The sequence below is a fragment of the Pelecanus crispus genome, chromosome 5, assembly GCF_030463565.1.
Source record: "Pelecanus crispus isolate bPelCri1 chromosome 5, bPelCri1.pri, whole genome shotgun sequence".
In the NCBI taxonomy this organism is placed as follows: Eukaryota; Metazoa; Chordata; class Aves; order Pelecaniformes; family Pelecanidae; genus Pelecanus; species Pelecanus crispus.
In genome coordinates this window covers 30,758,889-30,776,739 of record NC_134647.1, presented here as the reverse complement: position 1 = coordinate 30,776,739, position 17,851 = coordinate 30,758,889, and the positions used below count along the sequence as shown (strand labels likewise).

Below are 17,851 nucleotides of genomic sequence, written 5' to 3'. Positions count from 1 at the left end.
GCTGTAGGATTTCTCAGAAGTACAGGCAGCTTGCTCTGTTTGGCACAAACTGGTGTGTTTTACATTGTTTTTTAATGTTGGAATTTTCCACAAAGCAGAAATTGCAAGTTTCAGCCAGCTTCAGTCCAAGCTGCTTGAGTGTTTTCTCCAGAGGATTTTGCACATTGGCCATTACAAACTTGCATCCTGACTCCCAAGTATTTGCTACAACATTTTCAGCCAGAGGTTCCTCTAACCTGTCCCTCTCTTTGCTGGATTACAAAACTGCTTAGTACTTTTGTCCCTGGAAATAAAGTACTGCAACTGTAACAGATATTATTTTAATTTTGGTGTAAAACAAGCAAATAGAAACAAGTTCCCAAAGGTTGTGGACCTGAGGCAGGTCAGGAAAAGTGTTGTGCCAAAGCTGAACTGCTTTGAGCAGTTTCACCCTGAATGTCTCTCACAGCAAAGGAGGGGGCAGAAAAAGGAAATACCTATTTTGAGATGGCATTGGTCAAAACAGCGTTGGTCTGAAGATAAAGCAAGCAGTGATCAGTCTATATTGTTGTTATTTCATAGAGGCATTTGATAGCTCCCATGTATGAGTTGGGGTTTTGTTTTACTCATGTGGTCAGAGCGGGTGTAAGCCAGCGCCGGTCTTTGCCAGGCAATGAAGCCATGCTCCTTCACGCCTGCCGAGGAGCCTGGCCAGGGGTTAGGCTTCTCAAATCTGCACCAGTGTTCAGAGGCCAACACTCGTATTTTTGCATGCCGGCCCCCAGTAGGCTACAGGGAAGTGGTGATGGTTGCATCTCACATGCACGTAGAGGGTTAGATGTGCCGTGGTTGAAACCACAGCTTCATGGCTGTTAAGGTCACCTTTGCGGGACATTCAGATCAGACAGGGCGAAACTCAGGTGGGTTGTGGGAAATGCCCTGCTCTCTCAGCTGGGAAGTGGCCTGAGCCGCTCAGACCACTAGAATGGCGAGCACTGGCCCCTTGGTCAAGAAAAAAAAATCTCAGATGTCATGGTTGCTCATTTGGCAGCTTTCCTGAGAGCTCAATTCACTTACAGCTATAAGCATACAAATGTATGTGCGGTACAATGTCCCTGCTTGGAAATCCCAGTGGAGCAAAGTATTTAACTGTGAAAAATACTTGGAGTAACTTCTTTGCAATGTATAGAGCAGCAAGCATTTCAGAAACAATCTAACTGTGTACTTAAACAGTCATTACTGCCTTCTGGGTAAATAACACATGTTTTTAAAACGGTCTCTATACACAATAGACACTAACACAATAAATCCTAATTGCTCTGAAGGACCCATTAGGCTCTATCAGGTCAATACATGGCGGAGGTTTTTTGAAAGTCACTCACCCTGTTGTTACATAAGCCACAATTTGAAAGTCCATAAATAAGTATTTGCCCAATGAAGAGTGAGGGCTTTGCCAGGGCCATACTAATTTATCATGTCAACTTCACTATGGGGACTGTTTTCTTTTCAAGGCCCCATGTGAAAAAAAAAGAAAGAAAAGAAAAAAGCACAACGTGATGTGTTTCAAAAACTACGTATCTGAAAAGTTTCAGATGCCCCCCCAAGAAAATCAAATGTAAAGTTCACTGCCTCCTCCTTATCTCGGCATTGTGTGAATCACGGCAAGGGGAGTTGAAGATCAGCTGTGGCTGTGGTGCCAGTGGCCGGGCTGTGGCATGGCAGGGACCCTTCCTCATCCCCACTGACCCTCCTGCGCCTTTGGGCCAGGGCCCGATCCTGCCTCTGCCTTCTGCGTGCTGTGGTGGTGGCACCTCGGGACAGGAACACCCCTTTGGTGTACCAACCGTGCCCCGCAGAAAGGGGTCCCAGTCCCCGGGGAGACCAACGGAAATTAGTTATGTACCTTTTATGTGCTCTTACACGTACAAATATTGTTAAGTAATAATTGATGAGTCCAGCAAGATGAGCTTCAAATGCAGCCACTCCTCCTGATTTTACTTTAGCCTTACTTACCTGACTTGCGTCAGGTGTTGCTAAAGTCTGTGTCACTGTTAGAAATCAAGTTTTGCATTAATTCCCTCAGGAGTTGTCTAGTTCCATGTAGCTTTTTGAACATGACTACAGTTTGGCATGGTTTTGTTTTCCTGCAGTATGTTAAGGTGTGTAATTGTACAGATATATATAAAACCAAACAGTATCGACGTAGGTTAGGATTTTCAAGGAAATTTCAACAAGGCATCCATGGTGAAAAGCCTTCAGGTGATTTAAATCTGATTCCTGTCCCCAGCCCACAGCTTCTTCATCATTCAGGCACAAGAGAAAACGTTTGCCCCTGCTGCTGTTGCACTTCAGTAGGATTTGGGTGCCAGGATCCCTCTGCAAATGCTGGCAGTGATTCTCATTCTGCTCTGCCTGCTTGCGAAGGGCTAAGAGCCGCCCTGTCTCCCTGTCTGCCAGGTTCCTCCTGCCTGCGGGGCAGCAAGGACCTTGGTCTCCTATTTAGGAGCCCCTTCCAGGTCCAGCTACGCGAGGTCAGCCTTGGTGCCGGGCTTTGCAGTGCTGGCAGCCCACAGCCTTGCGACTCTCGGGTGGGAGTGCAAACACTTGCCACGGGTGGAAGCAGCAGCACGCCCGTCTTGGTGCAGCGTGCAACCGTGTCCTGTGCGTAGGGGAAACATCAATCCCCTTTTGTACCCGTACACGGTGGGTCTGCTGTGCTGGAGTTGGCTGGGGGCGGCATCACGTTGCCAAACATGACGGCTGTCCGTCCCTGCAGCCACGGCAGGCAGTAAGGCACAGCCTTGCCAGTCTTGTGCTGCTGCAAACCACCCTGTGGTCCTCTGCACCCCCTCGCTCAAGCAGTTTGTTATCAGGGGTCACTGCTAATTCGAGCAGCGCCTGAGCTAGCACAGCCTCCAGCTGGGGTGACTGGCGGGCTGCCCACCAGCACCGGGAGCCCACAGTCACCTGCGCTGGGCCCCCACCGCTCCCTTCCTGGGCGCCGGAGACTTGTCAGCAGTGCAGACAAAACCGGGATTTGCTGCTCCAAGCAAGAAGGGTCAAGGGCCAGGGACAGCGTGCCGGTCCTACAACAAGGGGGGCAGGAGGTTCCTGCCCTGCTTTGGTACAGGCAAAGCCAAGAGCGAGATCGGTGCTCCCTGGCTTTGTCCCTGCCCAGAGCCTGGGCTGAAAAGCTCTTTGCAAAAGTCCGCTGAGTTCTCTAACAAGGGCAAGGGCAGTAGCTAGTCTTTACAAAGGAAGCTCACTTAGTCCTCTTCTAAAGTCTTTTAAAAGTCACAGTATCCTTCACAAAGGCAGTTTGTCCAGGTAAACAGTGTAGGCTGACAATGCAGCAGTGAAAGAACCAAATACAGAAATATTTACCACCTTTTTACTTTCTGCTTCTACCAGGAACCGCTGTGTCCCGGCTGAAAATGCCTCAGTGGGTGGAAGGCTTGTCCGTGGGGACACATACATTGTCAGCCCATGCCCGAATCGTCTGGGCTGGAGCCATGAGCAGGACTAGCTGAACTCCAAGCAGACCTGTCTAGCATGGTGGAGCTTCGTGAACACCTCTGCACACGGATTAAAGGTAAAGCGATTTCCTAATAATTTGTAGAGCTTTTCAAGAACAACAGCAAGTTCTTAGGGGTGGGAAACACTTTCTTTTTTGTCTCCGGGGTTTGGCATGGTGGGTTTTGTGCTGGCACAGCTTCTGTCACTAATAGTGCTGGATGTACATAAAGCACTGTACTCTCATACTGTACTGTAGAGATGAATAGCAAGCCTATCAACTGTACTTGCACTTACACCATATTTAATCCTGTTCTGGTTGCTCTGCTACGTGTTCATAAAAAACAAAAGGGAAACAGAAGCACAGAGCAAGCCAACAGATGTCTACCTGGCTCTTAATTGGATTTTATGTGTCCCCAGTGTAACCAATACAGCATTATTTACAGCCAGGCTCTAAGAATTAGATACATCTGGAGGAGTGGCGAAACCTGAAACAGGCTACAAGAGTTGATAAATTAACTGAAATGAAGAGCTGCCCCATTTTCCCCTTTTTATCTTCTCCCTTCCCACCTATGTACCTGTTCCCCATTGTGTGTCAAATCAAGCCAAGACATTGCCCAAGGGAATGCTTATAAAAATGAAAAATACCAGCAAAAAGGAGAATTTCTGCTCTTGTGGAGTTTCATCAGCATTTTCTAATTGTACAGCAATGATGATAATAAAAAGGCTGCCCTCTGCTCTCAGCTATAATTTGGATAATCAACTGAAAGCCATAATGAAACTGTCTGTGATTGCTTTCTGCTGGGCTGCTAGTTCACAGAAACTCGTTGGGGAGAATTAAAAGTTATGACTCCTGCTACAGGGATATGCCACTGTGTTCCAAAGGAACACGTGACTTGTGATTCTCTTCCGTATAGCTTTATTACAGGCAAAACTTACAGCATAAAGCAAAGAGGTATAGGGACTTGAGCTTTTTTTTTTTTTTGCTTTTTTTTTAAAAAAGTTGTTAAGCATCAAGGTTGACTGCCAAATGATATGCACACCTCAGCTGGGTGGACTTGTAGACACAGAGGATTTCGGAGGTGATAATGAGTTCTCTGGCCTTAAAAACCCTGAGGACTTTGGTGTGTGGTGGCAGCAGCCAGTGCCCTGCCCATAGGCACAAGAGCCACTGGCCACAGAGCAATGGGAGAGCCAGGTTTTACCTCCGGGAGGAAGGCAGGAGCTAGGTCACGCTTTGAGTCTTTGCTTTCTGGGCTCTGGGTGCAGCTGGGAGTATTTTGGGTGCGTGAGATTTTGGGTGCTGGCCTTGCCCAGCACCAGGCCTGAACGCGAGCGGTCCCTGTCTGTGATGTGCTGTGGCTATGTCTTGACTAGCAGATCCAGTGCTCGATGCGAGTACTTTGGTCCAAGTTGCCCTTCCGTCCACAGCCACTGAGGAGGAGCGAGAAGCTCCTGTGCAAGGGCTTGGGAGCAGCCTTCCTCCTTGGCCAGAATAAGGGCGCTGCCATAGTGGGTGCAGCCTGTGACCCCCAAATCTGGCTTCTGAAGCGGGTCTCTTCGACTGCATGCCCCAGAGGTGCTGTGGGCTTCAGGAGCAGTGGAAGCCGCTGAGCGCCAGGCTGGTCATTTAGGTGTTTGCGAGTTCACAGGTTGGAGTTCCCTGCATCAGGCAGCCGAGTGGGATCGCCGCGGTAGCTCTGGCAGGAGCCCCTGCTTCCCAGAACACTGGGAAGGGACCCCTGCCCCGGGCAGGGTCTCTGGAAAGCGCCGGCTTCGTTCATTTGCACCGCGTGCCAACCCCTGCCGCCTGCTTGGGAGGAACGTGGTTCGGGAAACATCTCCTGCGGCTCCGAGGTGGAGCGGCCAGCCGGCCGGGAGCCCAGGCTGGGAATACGGTAGCGCAGGTGCCTGCAGCCTGCCGGCGGGTCGGGCGCAGGCAGGGCCGGTTCCCCTGCCCCGCCGGGGCTCAGCTCCCCGGCAGGCGGGAGCGCTGCCCTGCCAGGCCGCCGGCAAGCGGGCAGCAGCAGCAGGAGGAGGAGGAGGAGCGGGAGGTGCTGCCGTGCCCCTTGTACCCAGGCTGATGTGCGGCTGCCGGAGCAAGGCAGACGCGGGGCAGGACCCCCCCCCGCCCCAGGGTTTTGCCCCCCATCCCATTACGGGGGGGTGAGGCCGTAAGGGGCCGAAGAGGAGGGGGCGAGGCGGCAGCAGCACCGCAGCCGCCGCCTCCTCCAGCCGCTGCCCCCGTCCCGCCGGTGCCCTTCACGCCGCCGAGGGGGAGCCGGGCCGGGGCGGGGCGGGCGGGGGGTCCCGGGCCTCGGGAGGGGCCCGGCGGGCAAGAGGGGAAGGAGCTGGGGTCCCTGCAGCAGAGCGGGAGCCGGGGGCGGGCGGGGGGCAGCGCGGTTTGCCGGCGGGGCTCGGAGCCGCGGGCGGGGGCGGCCCCGCGGGAGCCCCGGGGGGGGGGGGCGTGGCCGGGGGCGTGGCCGGGGGCGTTCCCGGGGCGGGGGGCGGGGCGCGGGCGCGGCGCGGCGCGGGGGCGTCCGCCCGCCCCAGAGCGCAGGTGGCGGCGGCGGCGGCGGCGGTCCCGGTCCCGGCCCCGGCCCCGGCGGGCCCCGCTCCCGGCGCGGCGGCGGCGGCGGCGGCAGGAGGCGCGGCGGCGATGGGCGGCCGGGGGCTGCCGGTGCCGCTGGTGCTGGGGCTGCCGCTGCTGCTGGGGCTGCCGGCGGCGGGGCGCGCCGCCTCCAAGGCGCTGGTGTGCCAGGAGATCACGGTGCCGATGTGCAAGGGCATCGGCTACAACCTCACCTACATGCCCAACCAGTTCAACCACGACACGCAGGACGAGGCCGGGCTGGAGGTGCACCAGTTCTGGCCGCTGGTGGAGATCCAGTGCTCCCCGGACCTGCGGTTCTTCCTCTGCAGCATGTACACCCCCATCTGCCTGCCCGACTACACCAAGCCGCTGCCCCCCTGCCGCTCCGTCTGCGAGCGGGCCAAGGCCGGCTGCTCGCCCATCATGCAGCAGTACGGCTTCGCCTGGCCCGAGAGGATGAGCTGCGACAGCCTGCCCGTGCTGGGGGACAGCGAGGTGCTCTGCATGGGATACAACCGCACGGAAGCCACCACCCTGCCGCCTTTCTTCGGGAAGCCCACGCGCCCGGCCAAGGACGCGGCCAAAAACCTGACGCCGCTCAGCGGGCAGCGCCCCTCGGGGCTGGACTGCGGCCGGACTTGCAAGTGCAAAGCGCCCCTGATCCCCATCTCCAAGGAGTCCCATCCGCTGTACAACCGCATCAGGACCGGGCAGGTACCCAATTGCGCCATCCCCTGCTACCAGCCCTACTTCACCCAGGACGAGAAGACCTTCGCCACCTTCTGGATCGGCCTCTGGTCCATCCTCTGCTTCCTCTCCACCTCCACCACCGTGGCCACCTTCCTCATCGACATGGAGCGCTTCAAGTACCCCGAGCGCCCCATCATCTTCCTCTCCGCTTGCTACCTCTTCGTCTCCGTGGGCTACATCGTGCGGCTGGTGGCAGGGCATGCCAACGTGGCTTGCAACCCGGAGCACCACCACATCCACTATGAGACGACAGGCCCTGCACTCTGCACCGTGGTTTTCCTTCTCCTCTACTTCTTTGGCATGGCCAGCTCCATCTGGTGGGTCATCCTGTCCCTCACCTGGTTCCTGGCAGCCGGCATGAAGTGGGGCAACGAAGCCATCGCTGGCTATGCACAGTACTTCCACCTGGCTGCCTGGCTCATCCCCAGCGCCAAATCCATCGCCGTACTGGCACTCAGCTCCGTGGACGGTGACCCGGTGGCCGGGGTTTGCTATGTGGGCAACCAGAGCCTGGAGAACCTGCGGGGCTTCGTGCTGGCACCGCTGGTGGTTTATCTCTTCACCGGCAGCCTCTTCCTGCTGGCCGGCTTCGTCTCGCTCTTTCGCATCCGCAGCGTGATCAAGCAGGGCGGCACCAAGACTGACAAGCTGGAGAAGCTGATGATCCGCATCGGCATCTTCACCGTGCTCTACACGGTGCCCGCCACCATCGTCATCGCCTGCTACATCTACGAACAGCACAACCGGGAGGCGTGGGAGCGGGCGCAGAACTGCTCCTGCCCAGGGGACCCCCACCGCCCCAAGCCCGACTATGCCGTCTTCATGCTCAAGTACTTCATGTGCCTTGTGGTGGGCATCACCTCCGGCGTCTGGATCTGGTCCGGCAAGACGCTGGAGTCCTGGAGGCGCTTCACAGCCCGCTGCTGCCGGGCCAGGAAGCCCGTGGGCGCCTCCGTGTATGGCGAGGCCAGCCCGGCGCTGGCGGGCAGGACGGTGCTGCCGAGCATGGCCTCCTACCACAAGCAGGTCCCGCTGTCCCACGTGTGACGGGAGGGAGCCTCGGTGACCCCAGCCACAGGGAGGAGAGGGTTGCAAAGACCCTGGGCCACAGAAGAAGGGGTGGCAGCTGGGCCACCCCTGGCATACTCAGCCCCACCGTGGCGGTGCTGCCCGGGACTGAGTATGTGCGCCCGCGGGGCACGGAGCAGCCGCGGCCCCGGGCAGGGCAGGGAGAGGTGCTGCCAGAGATGCGGGGGCAGAGGGGCAGGGAGGCCTGGAGCCTGGCACTGCCATGTATGCCGCGTTTGGAGTCCCATGCCCTGTTTGGGGTCCTGGGGTGCTGCTGCCTGCAGGCTGGTCAGGTGGCAGGTAGCCCTCGAGCACTGATTTGTGTCCCACGCCGAGTCTCTGGGCAGGTCTCGCTGGTGCCGGGATGAAGGGGAGAGCTGCAGCAGGCAGCACAGGTGGTGGCCCCCGACCCCAGGTCACGCGCTGGCACTGGCAGCGAGCCACTCGCCAGAGCTTGAGGTGAGGGGGCTGGGGAGAGCTGGAAGTGGGGGCTGCCCCCCTGCTGTGCCGCACCTGGGCTCCCCGGGCAGAGCAGGGTGGTGCCCCCGGGGCCCCCGGAGCCCCCGGGCACGGTTACGTGTTGCAGAGGAGAGGGCTGGGGGCCCCGGCGCGATGCTGCAGCACGCTGAGCGGGAGGGAGGGAGCTGCGCCGGCCGGGGGCTTCGCGGGCACTGTCAGTGCAGGAGGAAGGGGCTGTGGAGAGGAGCTGCCACCTGGCCCTCGAGGCGGGCAGGGACAGGGTCCCAACTGTCTGCAGCGCAGGTGGGGACCGGGTGACCCCAGAGATCCCTTCTCCCCCAGGCAAGAGCGTGACGGGCTCAGGGGGGCTCGGGGCTGGGGCCGGTGGGGCTCAGCTCAGTGGCACCGACTCCCAGGTTTGACCCCGCCGCTCTGCGACGGGTGGCCAGCAACACCGCCAGCGGAGCAGCTCGCCCCAGGGAGTTGAGGGGCTGAGTGGGTGACGAGGCTGCCGTCCCAGCGTGGGGGTTGCAAAGGAGCCCGGGGCACCGCTGGCTCTGGCACCGAGCGCAGCCTCCTCCTGGGCTGCCGTGAGCTCTGGGAAGGGGTCGATGCTGCTCCGCGCCTCTCGCCTCTGCAGCGGGCTGTTTCTCGCGTCTCCCGCGTGCCGTGCAGGTTACCTGGGGTAAGGTAGGCAGCCCGGGCGCCCTGCCCGCCAGCCTGCCGGCTGCGGCACGCGGCGCAGCAGCCGAGCGTGGCACAACCAACCCCAAAAGGGCGGTTGCGCTTCTGCAACAGGTAGTGTGTGCATGGCGGGGGGGTTCTGAGCCAGGTGGCAGTCTGTCTCTCCTGGGGAGCAGCTGGGTTTTCCAGCCAGCCAGCTTCAACGCTTCTTGCTGCTTTTTTCAAAGCTGCGCCTCTGTTGGAGACAGTGCCGAGTTCAAGAGCGAGCAGTTAATTTAGGAAAACTCAGCAGAGCGCTTGTACTCCCTTTCCTCCAGCCTCCCAAGCCTTTTTCACTTCCCCAGGTCAGGCAGCAGCAGAGCACTGACAGAACCGGTGCCTGGCATTAAGCAGTGGTGACAGCTGCGTTTCGATAAGTGGGATGATGGCGGGGGGGGGGGGGGCCCTGTTGTCAACTGCACCAAACGCAGCGAGAGCGAGGGGCTCTGGCTGCGGCACAGCTGGCGAGAGGTGGCTGCTTCTGGCTTCAGCCCACTTGTGAAAGCACCCGATCCCCCCCCCCCCAGCACTAAGTGGTGATCATGCATGTAACCACCCAGCCATTAGTCGAGTCTTTTTTGCCCTCCTTCGAGCGTGGCACCGTGACCCGGCTGCTCGAGCCCTGGAGAACAACTGTTGGCTTTGCTCCCGCGGGACTGCAAGGATCCGAGGTTGTTCTCAACACCCTTGGACCACTTCAGGCAAGAAGGTTTCCACCTCGTTTTAAAACCAAAGCCGGGGAAGCGAGGAGACGCTCGAGTGGCACATCTACTGATAAAGGTCCTGCCAAGGTACCGTATGAGTGTCTCCGGGGCGTTCTGGCCAGGGCAGCCAGCGGTGCGGGGAGCGAGGGCTCGGCAGGGACTGCGGGCTCAGCCGCACATGTCAGCACTCTTGCGATAGAGGGCTTGCTCCCTCCGGCGTGCTGCAGTACTTCCTCGTGGACAGAATTGCACCGTGTTGTGTTACAAACTGTAAATAGTTGTATTATAGCCTGGTTTGTACATGCAGAAGCCGTAGTGACCTTTGATACGGGTTTGGGACAGGTGTGTTCTTGGCAGCGAGGCAGGTCAGGCGCAGAGACGCTGTGGGTAGTCTCATGTTGTAATCCAGGGCATTAAATGACTCCAACCTGCTCCGATCCACGCCTCACTGGACTCCTCTGTTTCTATAGTGCCTTTTGTAGATACAGCTAAACACACATCATGCAGTACAATGAACAAAACCATGTCAAAGGTGGTGTTTTGTTGTTTTTGTTTTTTTCAAAGTGCAACTGACTGTGTAAAGCTTTTTTTATTTTCTTTTTTTTTTTTAAAAAAAAAAGAAATCCAAGATTAGCTACAAACCATTGCCTATTGAAAAATGCAGGAGCATTTTCAGCTTTGATCTAACGGTAGGTTAATACAATCAACTCGTGTTCGAGCCTGGCTCCTCAGCAACAAGTGGCAGGAGCGGGGAAGGAGCCGTTGCCGTGTGCCACGTGTGCTGTAGCCAATTTACATGTTGGTTTTTGCCTCTTCCGTTACTGATGCTGTTCAACATTGTTAAATAACTGTACTATATTTTGTGAAAAGCTGAAGAAATTTTATTCAAAGAGCAGTATCAAGATTAGTTATTTATGAGGAACAAAAAAAAAAAGTGTGTGGTGTTTTCTTTGCTTCTGCTTCTGCTAGAATATTAATTACCATTAAAAAAGTTAACTGGGGGGGCGCGGGGAGGCATGCGTTGAAAGGCCGTGCAGGGCGCTCATCACTAGGGATCGTGGGGGACCGGCGAGGCAGCTAGAGCTGCGTGGCACAGGAATAGCGTGTTCCACGTGCACGAACCCTGCGCAGCGCTGCCCTCGGCACGGGGGGTGTCACGCACCCGCGCCCTCACCGCTGGCGTGCCGTGGCCCACCACGGCGCTGTGCGTCCCGGCTGGGGTGCAGCAGCCCGGCTCTGCACTGAACCATGTTTAATCCTCAGGGGCTGCCGTGCCGGCTGGCTGGTGCCCATGACCTCACTGACAGCATGTTTCCTTGACAGGCCAAGGTCACACTGTGCTGGTAGAAGAGGGTTAACAATCAACTTTTATTGGCTTTCCGCAGTTTGCACAGTATTAGCCCCTCGCCCTGCGCTGAGATCAGGCCCTGAAGAGGTGCCCTTTGATACTTTTCAGGCCAAGCAGATAACAACAGCTCTTCGCCAAGCGGGATGCTGCGCACCGATTTGAGTGTCCATGTTGCCATCTGCTGTGCGCTCGTTCTCGTGTTGGGAGGAGCACTTAAGGAAGGACAGCAAGGGGTTAAGGCTGGCTCCGTGGTGACTAATGGTGCAGGACTCTGCTATCTAGTTAGGTGTGCAGGCACACACCAGGGCCCACTAGATAGGATCTCTTACCTGGAAGCAGCATTCCAGCACCCAGCGATTAACCTGACAGCCCCACAGACTGACTCACCTGATTCCTCAGTGCTGGTGATCTGCCCGCCCATGCTCAAGTACAAGCAAAACACGCTGTCAGGGTCTGAGCCTGCCTTGTGCAGGGCAGCTGTTTTGGGGTGTGGAGGGGACGTGCGCCATCTCAGCTCGAGGCTCTTGCTAAGGCACTGCGGCCACTCGCCGCTTGCCTCCGGCAGTAACGCCAGCACCTCGCTGGCAGCCGCCTTGTCAGCCTCACTGCCCAGGAAGCCGCTGTGTCCTCAGTAAACAGGAGTTTGGCAGAGCTGCCATCCAGCGCCTACCCTGAGCCACTGTTTGGGAGCAAGGGAAGGGCCACTACTGCAGGCAGCCGGTTGCCTCCAGGACTCCCTTCCTGTGAGCACATGCACAGTCATGCACAGCCTGGCCTAACGCTTGTGTTGCTCCCATGCTCTCCGTGTCCCATTAGGACCACTCAGGCCATCCTGGAGGCAGTCACTGCCTTCCTTGGGGTTGAACAGTGCACATGCAGCACAATTTCAGGCTGGGTGGCATGGGCATGACAGTGTCTGACAGCACGGGGAACACAGGGCTTCTCAAATAGGTTTTAATATCCCAGAGCAGAAGCCAAAGTGATTGTTTCACCTTAAAAAAAAAAAAAAAAAAGCACCTCGGCCACAAAGGCAGCCTGAGACTTTTCTAATCCTATGGCAAACAAGCCCCTGTTCAGCCAGTTAAATGTGTTTTCCCTAGCTAGTAAGGGGGGGGGAGGGGGGGGGGGGGGGAGGTTAGTCAGTGCATTACAGTCACTTCAGCAGCACCCTGCAATTCACTGCATATTCAAACAACTTGGTGCAAGCATAGTTTTTCCCAGATAACATTATGGAAAGTCAGTCCTATGCAATGCTACTGCACTCTTGTGCTGTGGGAAATACCAGCACAGGATGCGGGGGCAGCAGCCCGCCTGGTGCTGAGCTCACCCTGCCCCACGCACGCCTGCCAACCCCTGTGCAAGCTCTGGCCTCAATTGCTCTTCTGTCCTCTTCTGCTTGCTCAGGTTTTGCTTGACGCCTATACTTCTATCCAGAAGCGATGGTCTTGACATTTATTCCATCCCTGAAGTGCCTGTCCTCCTAACTGCCAAACCCACACTGAAGTAGTTCTCATAAAATTCCCTTAGAAACAAAATACACAGTCCCCGTACACAAAGGGAAAGGGCTGCTGCTTGAAGCCCAAGGGCAGCACGTAGCCCACAAACACATCCCTGACTTCCTGCCCCTGCTGACCGCTAACACATGATGCTCCTGTTATTCCCGTTGGGGCTCATGTTATTCTTGCCAGGCCATAACATAGCCATAACATAGCCATTGTCTCTGCAAACAGTATTTACTGCCAGGCGGGGAGTGCTGCCCTGGAACTGAATGCAGGCAGAGGTCAGTTCAACATAGATTAAATATTATTCAGCTGCTGGGTTAAGAGACACAAGGTACATTGATCCTGTAGCTCATTGCTCTTCCCTGGGAGAAGAAGTCCAGTATTCTAACTATGATTGTAATTTTTCTTTTGCCTTTTTGAGAACGGTGCTGCCAACATCAAAGGATAGTGAAAGTTACAGGGTATCACCCCCCCGATCATCTTCCACCAGAACCACCTAAATGTAATTCCTTCTGAAACAGTCACTGCTCATCCCTTCCAAAGGGAGCTGTATGGTTTACTTTTTATTGTTTACCTAAGAAATCCACTAGCTGTGTTTTCCAGAATCTATCTCTTTTCGGGGGACCAGAATGTTAAATGGAATTGCTATTTTTTCCTCTCCTAAGAAGCCGAGTTGTAGTTGAGCCCTGTTTAGTGTCTGCTGAACAGACCAAAATCCTATTGACAGTGAGCTCTGGGCTATGCTACAGTAAAACCAAAGCCAGTTAAGGTTCAAGGCAAAATTAAGTTTGGAGCAGCTGTCTCCTGCAGGATATAGTGCAGAAGCAGCCGTCAGCTCGAGTTGTCATTCACCTGCCATCCAGAGCAGCAGGAAGAACCTCCATCTCATTTGGCAACAAAGGTAAAGGACTGCCCCGAGTTTCTGCTCAGCACCTCACAGCTGAGCGGCTGCATGTGCAGAAGCCGTGTGCCAGCGCGCCACAAAGCGCATCCAGACCCCTCCCGCAAAGTTGAAGGCACCTGGCAGTGCTAAGGAAAGAAAAGCTCATTAGCAATTAGGTCACAAGTCAATCCAGGAGTTGGTCACTTGTAGCTTCCAATTTAGTGCTCCTCAAGGGAGGACTTAAACAGCAAATCACCTCCAGAGAGAAGGGCCCTACTTAAAGGCACTTACATGTGCAAAGGAACTGTCAGTGAGTAGTTCTTTGAGCAGCCCGAGTCAAATTCTAAATGCAGACGACACGTGGGAACAGCCAGGCAGCCACGCAAGACTGCCCCACGCCGCCCGCCAAGCGGCTCACAGTTGCCGAATGACCTCTGCTGCCGGGCCCCAGCCCTTCACAAGTCACCGTGATAAAATGAAGGCGAGGGGCTGGTGCAGGGAATGCAGGGGCCTTAACGCACACCACTGGTTTTTTTTTTTTTTTTTTCTTTCTTTTTTCATACTTGAGAGAAGCCGCGCAGCACCAAAGACTTGTGAGGGGGAATGAAATCGGACAGCTGTACAGAACACACAATTCACCTTTAACTTTAATTAAAATAGAGTTTATTAGCTTTTCTTTTAATACAAACATGAGAAAGGAAAACCACCTGAAGATGTAGCGTTATTTTCAAAATTGAATTGTGTTCAATACCTGAAGTGCCAAGTTCCATGGATTTGGGAGCCAGGGGCTGGCATATTTGCATACCGCAAAAGACTATATGCATCATTTTAATAGTTGAGTGCAGCCAAACTGATGATTACACTCAGACAGCCCCACTCTCAAAGGCACACGGACTTGCTATTCAGTGTAAGTTTCTGGGCCTTGGCTGGAAGAGGAAGTGCACAAAACCCGTGCCATTCGGAGGGAGATCTGCTCCTAGGACAAACCGCCTAGAATCTGTTTGGATCCAAGAAGGGAAGATACTACAAAGACTTGTAACAGGAAGAGTCTAATAATACTTATCCTGTTTAGAGTTCAGTTTCAGAGCCTGAAAGTAAGCTCCATTCCAAAGTCTCAGAACGAGCAAAACTCAAGCCTCTAGAGCAGTTGCACAAGATAAAATTCACTTTGAAGAAAAAAAAAAAAAAAAAAAAGGTTTTATAGAAAGCTTTTTGATAGTTCTCAGCTAAACACAATATTTTTCAATCTACCTTGTTAGGTAGTCCAGGATTCTCAAACTCATTACTGTCTCATTATGAATGTAAATCCCTCCCAGGAAACAAAAACCCAAGGGGAGCCAGATGGATGCACACTATCAGCTTTAGGAACTCCACTGTATATAGCACAAGAGATCTGCAGTAGAACTCAGAGAAGCAGTGCTGCACACACGCCATTCACCACTGGATTGCTACACTGTTTGGGATGGTAATGATGTTTCCAGGCCAACTTTCTCATTCAATGCCTCAGGAAAAATATACAGATTGCATCTCTTCCAGAGCAATGTAAGTATTAGAAAATGAGAGAAGCACCATAATTCACAAGAAATGCAGCATGGACCCTATACATTTTAACAATACATAAAACCATATCTCTGCCCCCATTCAAAAACATTCAAAGTCTTTGACAATCTCTACTGGAGTGAAGTTGTGGGTGCAGAGTTGGAATTCCTTCCTGCTGGGCAGCTTCTTGGTTATGAACAGATCACCAGTAATAGCAGCTTTTAGTAGCCAAACCAGGGAAAAGCCGTCAACACATGTCTATGCTACTGTTTTCAGCTCCAGAGTGGCTTTATACTTTAAGAGTCCCATGTTTTGTTTTGTTTTTGTTAACACTGCATCGACCTGAAATACAAATGCAGCGAGACTCTGGATGACAGGGGAGAGGAGGGAAGAACATTGTAACTATAGTCATGTGGTTAGTGTTTAAATTCTAAAATTTAAAACTACTTATAATTAAAAACCTCAAGAGTTCACAGCTATAGGCCTACATAGTAAGCAAACATCTGTGGGGGAGAGAAAGAGAGAAGTTTGTTTTTGCACCTCTGGATACATTAGAAGGAGGAGAGAGTTGATCTGACAAAGGTCTTGTCTTTTGCACCAAGTATGCTCCTCAAGCTGTGGGCTCCCTTGGCTAGTTTACCCTCCTCTCCTCCTTTTGCTGGAAGACACCATCACCGCTGGCTTGTGTGCATGGAGTGGTGGTATTCCTCCGATTCATATGGATGCTGGTTCATGGTGCTGCACCTTTCTCTCTCCTCAGGAGAGGATGGCATTAGAACGGCGGATACCAACTAAGTTATCAGCACTGAAAGATCGTCTCATAGCAGCTTTTGACAAGTCTTTGTATTTGTCTTCACACAGCCGGGAGATAGCCTGGACACCATGTGCAGACACAAAATGAAAAGTACACATTAGAAAAGTTTGAACATTTCAAGGAACCTTTTACAAGTGTAATACCAACAGAACAGGCACTCTGTAGCAGTGATGCTACTAGCTTTTTTACCTAGAATGAGAGTAAATAACTACTTTGGAAGGAAAATATTAAAGGCCATGCTAACAAGAACCCTATCCATCAGAAAGTAAGACATAAAGAAGGCGAGTGTTTCCATATCCAAGTTATCTTCATTCTTTTTCCAGTCTCACTATCTAAGGGAAAACTTGGATCCATTTCAGACTTCAGAGTTTGTGGAAGTTACATTCAAAATTCCACCTAGTAGCTGGGTCTGGTACATGCAGCAGCACAAAAAAAGTATTTTAACAGTACAAAAAAAGCACACAACCATTTCTACGAGAGAAAAGGTTCAAACCGAAAAGGCGTCTGCACTCCCTTGGGCACCTTGCCCTTGGCCATTCACTGCAAGTGAATCCAGGAAGTGAAGTTCTACTAGGACGTCCGGTTTGCCTTTACCTTCTCTACACTCGACACGCTCTTCCCTGGATCACTCACACGATCAGGTCTGAAGAAGGGAGGGCAGCCCGCTGCTCGATGGCATGGCAATAGCCATGGCACCTTAATACAGCTATTAAATATCAGCACCTGTGGACAACTTAGTATTTAACTGCTTTTTCACCCATTTATTGGCTTGCCTCTGCTCTGCTTATCTAGCTAGTCAAGCAGCCTTTATTCTGGTGCAGCTATTCTAACAAGCCTAATTATTTAAACCCTAACAACACATGATTGTCCAGAAAACAGTGTGTCCTCCCCGTCAAGGCCTATTTCTGATTGGAGCCTTCAGGCATTATCAGTACAAATAAATAAGGATATCTGTAATAAAAAGCTGAACTGAATTTCAGTCCTGAACATTTACTTCCATTAATAATTTACCACCTATCACCAGATGATCTTTCAGAGTCCTGCGATCGGCTACAAGGCTGCACCTTCCCTTTAAGGCAGCACCCATTCAGCACAGCCCAGTGTTCTGGAAGTTCAAAAGGTGAAAAGCACTCTGAGCATGAATAAACTTCTAAGTGTATTTTAAAATAATTATTTACATTTATTTCTGCCGACCTTCTGGAGGCATGCATTTGGCTCAAGAGTGGCATTCTTTGAGACACTGGCTGCATGAGCTCCCGGTGCAAGACCAGACAGACTCTCCATCCTGTTTTAATGCTAGCACATCAATCATAAAGCAACCTGCGTTGACATATTTAGCCCCAGTCCTCCATATGGTGTAAATCAGTTTTCAATCCCTGGAATACCAATTCACTGCTTCATACAGGCTCCTATCAGCTGCTCACGTGCTTCTAACCGAAAGGTAGAATTAAAAAGTTTAGCAAATGGTTTAAATATGTATCACCTTTTAGAATTAAAACCCAAAATGTCCTATATATGTGCATTAGTAAGTGCATTATGGCATGTCACATACTGTACTGAAAATTACTCTGGTTTTAAATACCAAGCCCCCAAATGCTAGCAAAGAAGAAACAAGACAGGCTCACAATCTGTAAATCATCCACTTATGCCTGGGCACGGAGCAGTTCAGTAAACAATTTCCTGTGGAACATGAACTGCCCTACAACCACATTTACAATTAGTGACAGTGTTAGCTTAAAGTGCAAGTAACAAGGGTGAGACAAAGCAGAAGAGTCGCATTGCTTAACTTTAAATAGAGGAATTCTTAGGCATATCATACCTATCATTCCAAAGGACCAGGAGGGATCACACTTATTCCCAACCACTTATTCAGCCACTTCTGGGACAAAATAAAAAAAACTTGGCACTTGGCAGAATTATTGGTGGTGGACAACAGAACAATATAAGCCAAGAATACCGTAGCACACCCCTCTTTG

The 17,851-nt window shown here is 53.0% G+C and overlaps 2 protein-coding genes across 3 annotated transcripts in view; one reads left to right on the top strand and one right to left on the bottom strand.

Annotated features, from left to right (window-relative positions):
* The first annotated feature begins 6,151 nt into the window (after positions 1-6,151).
* On the top strand, positions 6,152-7,882 carry FZD5 (frizzled class receptor 5). The gene has a single exon (XM_075710555.1). The coding sequence runs from the start codon at positions 6,152-6,154 to the stop codon at positions 7,880-7,882; it is 1,731 nt and encodes a 576-aa protein (XP_075566670.1).
* Positions 7,883-14,174: 6,292 nt separating this feature from the next.
* Positions 14,175-17,851, bottom strand: part of CCNYL1 (cyclin Y like 1) — a 34,936-nt gene continuing 31,259 nt past the window's right edge. For both annotated transcript variants that reach the window (XM_075710351.1, XM_075710352.1), the window contains one exon: positions 14,175-15,934. In XM_075710351.1, the coding sequence (XP_075566466.1) occupies positions 15,818-15,934 (117 nt within the window). In that variant the 3' untranslated portion in view covers positions 14,175-15,817. The remainder of the gene's footprint in view (positions 15,935-17,851) is intronic.